We start from the raw sequence: 11,097 nt of genomic DNA on the forward strand, positions 1-11,097 counted from the left end.
GTTTAATGAAGCAGATAAAAGCCAGTGTGGCTGAACTCCAGTGCTCAGGACGGTAAATTTGGTGAACAACAATCAGATGAGGCCCCAGATGTGACACCCTGTAGGTCAGTACAGGGAATTCAAATACTAAGCTCATATAAAAGTCATCTGAGCTTTAAGCAGCAAGTGGCATATTCTGATCGACATGAAAAATATATATACACATGTGTGTGTGCTGCTATGGCTACAGTGTAGTGAAAGATGAGAAGGAATAAGAGTGGTGGCCCCCAAGACAGTTAAACAGCGGCCCAGTGGCTCCAGCTAGAGTGGGGGCGGGTTAATAAACAAGACAGTTTCATAGCTGCTAATGTCTTCCCTTCTACTAACTTCTTGAATAACCTAAAAGTATGAATGCGGAGTAAAATCACTTAAGTTTAATTCCTCCGATTGTCAGAAAAGTTTTTCTTATAGAAAGCTAAAATCTTATACCCTTTACTGTACATTAATTGGGTCTTTTTCTCCTTTCTGGAGCCTGATAGGTAGCATCTAACCCATATTTCTTGAGGAAGACTGTCCACTCTTTCAAAGACAATCCTCATGTTTTTTGTAATTGTTCTTTCTCCAGGTACAGCGTTGCCAGCCTTTCCCCATTACTCAGGTACCCAGTTTCCAGAGAGTTCAACCATCCTTGTAAGCCCCCTCTTAGGCGTCTCCAGTTCACCCCCCGCATCTAGACTAGATGTCTTCTGGTGCGATTAGCCGGGTACCGAGCACTATACCAACATTACTTCCCTTGATATCGACAGTAGAGTTCATAGGCTAATACTGCATCTGTGTGTTTAGTAAGCATGTCTTCTGAGCTGAAAATAAACTAATACTATTTTTCATATGAATTCCAGGTAAGTTCAATTTTACACCTTTTTGTGCAAATACAACTGATTTTTTAACCAAGTCTTTATTTGTCTTCTCATTGAATTTTCAACTTTTAGTTTCCTTTTATTATTTTCATAGATTACTATATTTTGAGCCTTCCGTTTTAAACCTAATGTAGCCACTTTGTTAGCAACATATTTTGTGTGTGCATGCTTAAATATGTATGATTGTAACTAATTCAACTTTATTAGTCCGTCTTCTACAAGGACATCATGAGAAACCCTGGTAATTACTTGTATCATTAGAGGCACCATTTATTTAATACCCCAATTACTGGCCCAGCAAATCACATGCAAAAGAAAATGCAGTCTTGTTAGCATAATCCATGATTATTGAAGGCATGCTGGTCTCTAGTTATCAAGGACTGTAAAGTATTCACAAGCCAATTGCTTAAAGTTTGTCCTCAAATTTTCCCAAAAATTTCTATCAATATCCCCAACCTATACATTTAACAGACACCTTTTCCCACGTTGAAAAGCTGGAACATTTGTCTCCAAGTAATCTTCTGACGACATTTCACTAAGTGATTGATTCATTATGATATATCTTGTATCTGCTGAGTACTTTCAGTGTGCCAATATTTCATTTATTTCGTTTCACTTATTCCTCACAAAAGCCCCACGCATGACTTACTTATTGTATAACTGGGACAGCACAGGGAATACAGTCAATTTTATCGCAATACCTTTGCTTGGCAGCTGATGGCCCCTGGGCCTCTGGAGATCACGCGGTGAGGCTTGTAAGAGCCGAGTCACTGCGCGCCACACCTGACACTAACTTAACACTGTATGCCAGCTAGACTTTAATAAATAAGTAAAACGGGCAAGAGAGTCAGGTTAAAACGACGCCTTAGCTACCACGGCTCCCTTTCACAAAGGAAAAGTCAAGGGGTTTGCCGAGGGAGACACAACAAACACGCAGCCGGCCGCGCGGGGATTTCCACGCTTCCTGCGGGGAGCTGCTCAGCCGCCACCCAGCAGGTGCTCCCTGGGGACCTGCCAAGCCCATGGGCTTGTTCCCGGGCCGGGGCAGAGCCGCAGCGCCCACAGGGCCGGCCTGTGAGCAGCGCTCCCCACCTGCCGCCTCGCCGCCTTCGCCCCCCGCCCGGGGCTGTGGGCACTTCACGCTCCTTAGGAACCCTGGAGAACGCGGCGGGAGGCCAAGGCTCCTGTTTACATCACTGGGCAGACGCTTGAGGATTTTTCCAAACACAAAGGGACTCCATTTCGTTATTGTTAATTCCAATGGAAGATTTGGGAGCAGAACCCTTTTCTTGGCTTAAATACAGGCTGAGCATGGTCCGGGACATCCCTTCATTAATGTCCCGCTGAGCCCTGTCATCATATATAACATATATTTTAGACTCTGTGTGGGCAAACACTCCTGTTGCGTAGAAAAACGGCAGCTAGTGCCCACTCACAACAGGCGTGCGGGAAGAGTGGAGGGCCGGGGGGGGGGAGGTTGCTGGTTCCCGCGTTCTGAAATACCTCGCTACCCATAGTCTTCCACTGCTGCTCGTTTACGCAGAATTACCATCGATTCATCAAACTCATCTCACTACTGCTTCCATTCTGGGGAACAACGACTTTATTTTTGTTTTTACAAAATAATCTTAAGTACCAAATGCTAGCCCTTGTTTCAAACATCAAATGATCCTTCCGAATTGCTTTGTATGGAGCCTTGCTTTGCACCCCCATGTCTACGCCTGGAATCTTCCAAGCTTCTCCACGTGAACCACAAAGGAATCACCCTATTCCTATCAGAGAGCCTGACCACATAAGGTCAGAAGTTCCAGAACTTGTATGCACATTAGAATCACCAGGGAAACTTAAAAATATATTAATGCCTGTGCTGTCTCCTCCCCAGAGACTGTGATTTAATTGGTACGGGGGAGAGAAGGGATTTTTCTGGACATTAAAAAATTTAAAAGACACCCAAATGGTTCTGATATGCAGACAAATCTCAGAATATTTAACACAGGAAGTATCTTTCCCAGTTTTCAGTTCTTTATTAGCTCTGCCTACCCATCACTAGATTGCAATCTGCCACAGCATAAATCCATCTCAGCCTTGACCAAAGGTGTCCAAAATATCAGGAGGCCAAGCTTCTACATGCTTTTATCTACCATGAGTTTCTTTATATGAGTGAGTTTTAGTGCATGAACTTTGTCAGGGTGGGGAAAAAAAGGTAGCAATTTAATTTTATCTAAGTAGCCAACATTTGAAAATTTTAGTTCAAAAATTGCCTAAAAGATGGAAATCTTCCCCAGACACATGTGGTTTTCTTGGTCTAGCTTCTTAAAATCCTTAAGCTCTCTAAGATTACTGAAGATGAGAAAGAACACAGGGTATAAGAGAAAAACATTCACACCTAGTATTAAGAAACTTCTATAAAATCACCAAGTCTCTAGATCAAAGCTTGGAAGACTCTAGTTGAGCTTACTAAACATCTGTGTAACAATGCCACAGAAATAGAAAAGACAGCTCATGCGGTTCAGACACATTGAAAAAAGCATTAATTATATTCCCTCCAGGTAGGCAGTTTCCTACACTCAAGGTCTACTGAGTTCTTTGATGCCCCTGCCAGATAATATTCTTCACAGTATAGAACACTTCGAATTGTAAACACTGTGGTTCATCCTGAAAACAGCCTTAAAACTTGGGATACTTATTTTCCTTCGTGTTTCGATTATAAGCATCATAATCTGAAATAGTCACACAGGCCCTTATCACATCACCCTATTTTAATTCTTGGCACAGCACTTACCACTTTCTTATTTATTTATTTGTTTACCCCCAACCCCCACCAAAATATGAACTCCACAATACCAGTAACTTTATCTCACTCAATGCTATGTCCCCAGCATCTAGAACTGTTCAATAAACCTTCAGTAAATATTGAGTGAATAAATGAATGAACATTCCAACATTCTTTGTCTATAGGGGAGAACTTTACTAAAATAGCAAAAGTCACAAATGATCCCCAAGCTGTGTGGCCCAGAGGCTCAGGATTATACATCTACAAAATGGGGAAAATAAGACACTGACATCAGAGGGCTATTGTGAGAATTACTACGAGATAACACACTTTAAGGACGTACCATAATATATGGTTGGTTATATTAAGAATTCAGTGAATAAAAAATTGTATCATAGAAATGTATATCTATGATATTTATAGTGAAACAAAAGTAGTAAAAAATACTGTGATTTTATTTTATCAGTCTGTTTAAAAATGTATTTTTATTACACATGTTCTTTCACTATTGAGGAAGAAAACTGGGATATGTTTTCTGTAAGCTGCAGCTGGCTTGCAGGAGAAGAAAGGATACCCAACTGGAACTCAGAGGAGCAACGGCCGTTTATTTAATTGCTACCCCAAACTCAGTTTCCTCACCTTTAAATGGGAGGGGGGTAATTAGGAGATTTGAGGGTAACTTTTTATATAACCTCAATCAACCAAACTCTGGGCTCTTAAGAGGCAGCAAGTAAATATATAAAACATCAACATTTAACTTGTAAAAGCAAGAACTGTTTAAAGATTTTTCCCATAATATTTGCTTACATTAGATGGATAAAACCTCAATAGTAAACTAAATTTGGTCTGCTCATTATTTGGGTCGCACTCGGATATTTAATCCCAAATTCACAGTTAACAAAAATTACCTATTTGAAATTATTTTACAAAATTCTCTGCTAATGTGCTGTATGCTGTCCTTAGGAGTAGCTTTTGTCGTTTATTTTTTGTGGGGTTTTTTTTGGTCTACTCTAGACTTTAACAAGATACAAAGACGTAGATTTGGAGGAAGCTTCCTGGAAAAACATTTTTCTTTTTAAAAGTTCTGTATTCATTATTGTTTTAAAGTTACAATAAACAGCATTGTGAGGCATCTGCATGCACAGTTTTTTTTAAAACATATGGATCAAACATTTCCAGAAACATGATGATGTATAATGAATTCGTTCCTTTCGCCAGCAACTTTATTTTAATAGGGCTCTATTACAAATAATGAATCAATAAGCCGCCATTCACTTTCTTTGAAGTGGAACCTTGCCTCTCCTTTCAAGAACTCAAAAATTGCTACTGGTAGCCTGAAGCCCTGAACTCTGCAGGTCAATTCAGGTGCATTGTTCCCTTGGCTCTGGGCTCTGCCCGTGTCCTCAGGCTGGCATTCGGAAATCATCTGCTCTGCCAGGGAGAACCATGCGCTGAAGACTATCACCCTGTGTTGAGCATTACACTGGCCATGTGTCCGCATTACTAATGCACAAAGCATGAAACTCAGAGAAGTTCCTTTGTCATCTGGTTCTTGGGGGGGGGGGGGGCAACATCCAAAGACTTATAAATATCTCTTAACAAAGCCCCCCACCCCCGCAGCCGAGTGAGGGCTGCACTCTCATCTTTCCCTACAGCTTTTCAATTTGCTTCCCAAACATTTCTTTGTTGCGTTGGCTGGGGCACTTAAAAGCAGCACATCGTTAACCACAAAGAATGCTCACTGTTTTCTGAGATTTCGAATCAGTTCCAAGCACTTCCTCAGCAAGCAGCCCAGCAGCAATTACCCTGCTGCTGAATGAAGACTCACTTCTCATCACAGAAAGGCTTCAGTTTAAGAGACAGCCAACAAGCAAGGCTGTAACAAATGATGACACATATTTTGCCTCCATTCACTAGCGATTTACACCCCCAAAGGAAGAGTGAATCAATTTCTGTGCAAATTCAACAGCACACCCCACAATGCTGCCCTCTTCTCTAACTCGCACAAACTGAGCATTCATCAGCCCGGATCACTTGCCTCAAATGGGGACTCGCAGTTGCTAAGTGGCTCCAGTGGGGGTGGGACTGCTCTGTGTCAGAAGGGGGCAAAGTACAAGGAAAGGACACAATCCATCAGGGAAGTGAGCAGAGTTAATTCATTGAGACAAAATAGCGAGGTTTTCAAAAGCCAATGCCAAAGGAAGGGCTGCTCCCCACTCCCACCCCTGGCAATTCCGTGAAAGACAGTGTAGCAAGTGACCTCAGCAGCATCCCGGGAGTAACGTTTCCCCAGTGGGAGCCGCTCCAGAGCAACTTATCTGACAGAGAGCGTTGAGACAGGCTTCACCTCCCCACACTTCTCTTTCCTTTCCCGTCTGGATAGTACCTGGTTATACGCCACTGCAGGAAATGTCTCCACACAGGGTCACAGGGTTACAAAAAGGGCAGGGCAAATTCCCACAACGCCTCCTCTCTGGGGAGAGTAAGTCTACTGCCCTTCAGGGGATTTACTAAATTTTTTCATTCCACCAACCTAGGAGCAAATGTCACACTGCCCTCTGGAGGTAGTCTCACTGGGTGACTGGCAACCTTAAACATATGGGTTGTGGAAGTTCAGAACCCACTGGGGGAGCGGTGGAGGAAGAGGGGTGGAGGGGGTATGGAACAGGAGGACGATGGAGAAATTATCAACTGTTCGCTAACTTCTTATATTAGTGGATTAGTGGGGGGGAGAAGGTGAGTAAGAAACATTCCCTCCAATTCTTGAGTGTCAGGAGAGTGGGTACTTGTAGACAGGTATCCAAAAGTTCAAAAGGGGACGGTGGCAAGTCTGCAAGGATGGGTGTGGTAGAATGCTTTCCCCAAAGATGGTCACATGAATGTATTTCACTCTCATGTGACCACCCTACAATATGTGATGGTCCCTCTTGAATCCTGTGGGGCTGTGACTACAGCAGAAGACATACTCATGACTCAAAGTCTAAGTTGAAAAACCTGCAGAGTTTCCACTCTTGGGACCCAGCCACTCTGCTGTGAGGAAGCCCAGAAGCTACAGGCAGAGGCCACATTCCCACCACAGTACCAGCTGAGGCGCCAGACAACAGCCAACATCAACTGCCAGCTGAGCAAGCGAGCGCAGCAAGCCTTCAGGTGATTCCAACCACTCACCTGGAGTGGACACTAAGTGGGGCAGAGATCTGTCCCACTAAGCCCTGCTCAAATTGCAGATCTGTGTGCAAAACAAGTGCTATCCTTGGATTAAGCCACTATATTTTGGGGTGGTTTGTTAGACAACAACAAATGACCAAAACAATAGGCAAGGTCCCCTCTGACATCAGACAGAATGTTCTTGGAACAGAATAAACCTGGCCTGGAAAGAAATGGAACCCACTTCTCTGCCATTCATGGATTCTCTTAATTGGGGCTGATTCTTTATTAATATTAGCTTTTTCCTTTTGGTACCAGATTAAGTTGTCCACGGGATCTATCTGAACTGAAACCGTGTATGTATATGAGCATTACATGGTGCTTTGTACAAATTTGAATTGTGGCCAGTATTTAGCAGTCAGATTTTACTGCACAAACACACAACTAAATTTCTGTCTTGTCTCAAAAAACAGAACAAATGAAACAAAACCAGAAGATCTGGCAATACTTTATTTGCACTCACACATAACAGTAATTCACTTGCAAAAACTCTGATTTCTTCAATCCCTTCTACCCTCTGTTGCAATACATCCTGCTTGTTCCATTCAAGCCCCATCACTCTTTCCCATTTGCTGTCTGACCTCTACAGGCACTTAGGTTTGTAATGTCTATTTAGCCAACAATTCTCTAGCTGGTTGTTTGGGACTTATTCTTATATAGTTATTCAGCAGTTCATATCCCATTGAAGAGTTTAAAACAATCAGAAAAATAAAATTCAGAAGAGTAAAAGAACAAAAAGAATCTAAAAGTCAAGTCTGGAAAATTTAATTAAGAAGCCACAACTGGTGTGGCTCAGTTGACTGAGTTTGCTCCATGCACCAAAAGGTTGCCGGTTCGATTCCTGGTCAGGCACATACCCAGGTTGCGGGTTCTATCTCCAGTCGGGGTGCGCACATAAGGGAGGCAACAGGTCAATGTTTCTCTCTTACATCTATGTTTCTCACTCTCTCCCTCTCCCTTCCTCTCGCTCTAAAATCAATTTTAAAAATACTTTAAAGAAGAAAGAAAGGATGACATCAAATAACAAGCCACAAGGGGAGGTGACTGGATGTCAGCTTAGGTTATCCTACAGTCTGATGCCAACTCCAACTATCAGTAGCTGCTGCAGAGGCAAAGATGCCCCTGAAGCCGATGCTTTTGTTTCATTGTTTCACGTAAAGTTTGTTTTCCCTGGAAGTAAAATTACACAAGATCCAAAGTCTACTACTGGAATCGCATATACTATGATTAGGAACACTATTTACTTTTGGGTATAGTTACAGAGCATAACCCTTATCACACGACTGCATGAAGACTCTCAAATAGTTTCTAAGTAGAAGATTCGATGTCAACTGTTGGAAAATGGAATCACCCAGTTTAGACAAACAAGCTGGAACTGATACATTTCTTTGTATTTTTAGTCTTTAGTAGCTTTAATTTTATTAGAGGTTTTTAATAAATTTTCTTTGAACTTAATTGGTTAGCATAATTTTATTTTAACTTACATGTCCCAAAACGATTAGGATGTTTAAGGAAATGAAATAGTAAAGAATGTCAGGCAATAAGGAAATGATTATCTTTATACATAAAAATAAGAATGTTTCCTTAGGAATAAAAATGGAGGGAAAAATCCTATTTCTTGCTTATTAAATATATTGGGAAAGGGTCCATTTAAGGTTTATCTCAAAGCGATATGTATTCACTAATTACTTTAAGAAAAGTTCTATGGTTCAAAATCAACCTAAATAGCACTTAATTAATTCTTATGCAATCTTCACAAAGACCCACCAGCAATGTGAAAACATTCTTTAGTTTAACCAAGCCTACGCTTGTGGTGGGCCCATTATGGCACGTTGAAGCAGGATTCTACTCTTGGCCTTTCATTTGGTATCAAACTGAGTGGGTTTTCTAGAAATGCTACTCTTTTGGGAAAAACAGTGTCAAGTTATCTTTGATAGTATAGCCTGTTTTATGATATTAGTTTAGTAAGATTTCTCATGTCCCCTTGAACAAAACATGCAAGGATAGTTACGGGGAATGTTACCCTCCGCACCCTAAAAAACAAATCAACAAAAAGATTTGGATCAAATAGGCATTTATATAAGGTATTGTCTACTTCGTATCACAAGAGAGTTAAGTTATTCAGCCAGTGAGGCCTGTGTTTGGGGTCAGCCTCGTGGTTTACAAATTTAATGTCTGAGATGCTGCAGAAGAAGAAAATTTATATATCAATGAGTGTGACATAGTGTAATCCTCATAAAACTTTATTTTATTGGAGCTGTAGAGTACTCAGTTTGGGAGGGAAGGATTAATTTATGGAAAGAAATTAGAGAAGAGGGTGGTTTTGAAGTTTTAATTGCTGTCATTTTCTTTACTTCCGGCCAAAGTGAGTAGCTCAGTGCCAGAATTCGGGTTCAAATTTGATGGCGTGTCAGTGAGAACGTTGTAGAAATCAAACTTAGATGCCAGGAACACAATTACTGAGAAATGCACTTTGAAATCTATGGGGTGCATTGATTTGAACACCATCAAAGCCTAACGCAATGCCGAAACAACTAGGAGTTTTTATCTGCATCAAGAGACTTTTAGCAAAGGCCAGTATCTCTGGATAAGCTTTAATAAGTAACAACCGGGGTATATTCACTACGCTGTTACATCATCTTGGAAAAGTGTCCAAATGTTGGTCAAGATCAAACAAACAAAGATGTCCAGAGAACCTAAATACCTAACCACTCTGGTCATCTCACGATTTTTCTTTCTATTCCTAAAAACATCTATGGACAGGCAACGTCTCTCCTTCGGCTCTTTCTAAACAAATCACCAGCTGTCAAATTAGCCTCACTAGCTATTAAAGGAAGTGAAAAGTTTCGCCGCTTAATAGGGGACTTTGCCTGGGGCTCTAGGTTTTGCAGATCTTTAAACGTGGCTTCCTAAGCGTCTCTCACCACAGCAAACACCCCAGCAGATTCTTGGAGACTTACCTTCGCCTCTGGAGCGGCGGCTGGCGCCAGCCCCGCGCCCCGGGCCCCCACGGAGCCGGGATTTGGGAAGTTCTCTCTGGAACCCCGGCCCTGGGCACAGCGCAGCAAAGTGCCCAAAACTCTCTGCCCCCCAAGCCTGAGCGCAGTCGGCTCGGTGCCCAGAGCCGGGGTCCCTCTCCTTTCCCATCCAGGAATGGCCGGGAAGCACCGCAGGTGTGCACGGGGAGGTCTGCGGCGCGGGGCGCGGGGCGCGGGGCGCGGGGCGCGGGGCTGGAAAGTCGCGGGGGCGAAACCGCGGGGAGCTGGACGGCGGGCACCGCGCGCTCCGGGGGTGCGCGAGCTGACCGCCACGCGGGGCGCGTGCGGGGCTGCGCGGGGCGACGGCGCCCAGCCTCGCCAGAGACACAGTGGGTGGCCCCGGGGGCCCTGCACCCGCGCCGGCTGCGGGGTCGGGACCGGACGGGACGCGACGGGACGGGCTCCGCGGAGGGACGCGCTCACCTGCAGGTAGGGCCGCCCCTGGGCCACGCCGCCCACGACGATGTCGGCCGAGGCCATGGCCCCGGTGGGCGAGAAGCCGAAGCCCACGTAGCCGGCGGTGCGCACCTCGAGGCGGAAGGCGAGCCGGTCGTCCCGCGGGCCCCAGCTCAGCCAGTAGTTGCCCTCGGAGTCCAGCAGGGCGCGGTGCGGGAAGGTGCCGCCCGCGCCCCGCGCCGCCCTGCCCCCCGCGCCCCCCGCGCCCCCCGCGCCCGGGCGCAGCGCCCACAGCAGGAGCAGCAGCCAGCAGCACATCCTCCGCGCCTCCTGCCCCGCAGGCACCTGGGCTCCCGCCGCCCACTGGCGGAGCCAGGACCAGGCGCAAGGGGCGCGGCGGAGCGCGGGCCGACCCTGGGACCGCCCCTCCGCCCGCCGCCCGCGCCCGCCGCCCGCGGGGAGGGGCCGCACCGCCCGCCCGCGCCCGCCGTCGGACCCGGGACCGGACCGCTCGCCCCTCTCGCGCTTCCCGCGGAGCCACCCGCCGCCCCGAACCCCCGACTGGGTCCCTGAGGTCCGGATTCGTTGGGGTTGGAAGCGAGGGGCGCCCTGGGGGAGGCGGGGGGCCGGGAGGGGCCGCCCTGGGGAGGCGGGGGGCCGCGAGGGGGCGCCCTGGGGGAGGCGGGGGGCCGCGAGGGGCCGCCCTGGGGGAGGCGGGGGGCCGCGAGGGGGCGCCCTGGGGGAGGCGGGGGGCCGCGAGGGGCCGCCCTGGGGGAGGCGGGGGGCC

The 11,097-nt window shown here is 45.9% G+C and overlaps 1 protein-coding gene across 1 annotated transcript in view; it reads right to left on the minus strand.

Moving 5' to 3' along the window:
- MOXD1 (monooxygenase DBH like 1) overlaps positions 1-10,628 on the minus strand; it is a gene marked incomplete at its 5' end in the record, with an annotated part of 69,401 nt that extends 58,773 nt beyond the window's left edge. Inside the window, one exon of the mRNA XM_081140580.1 lies at positions 10,338-10,628. Within this exon, the coding sequence (XP_080996706.1) occupies positions 10,338-10,628 (291 nt within the window). The remainder of the gene's footprint in view (positions 1-10,337) is intronic.
- Between the last annotated feature and the right edge of the window lie 469 nt (positions 10,629-11,097).

Source organism: Miniopterus schreibersii (assembly GCF_964146895.1).
Source record: "Miniopterus schreibersii genome assembly, chromosome: 6".
Classification (NCBI taxonomy): domain Eukaryota; kingdom Metazoa; phylum Chordata; class Mammalia; order Chiroptera; family Miniopteridae; genus Miniopterus; species Miniopterus schreibersii.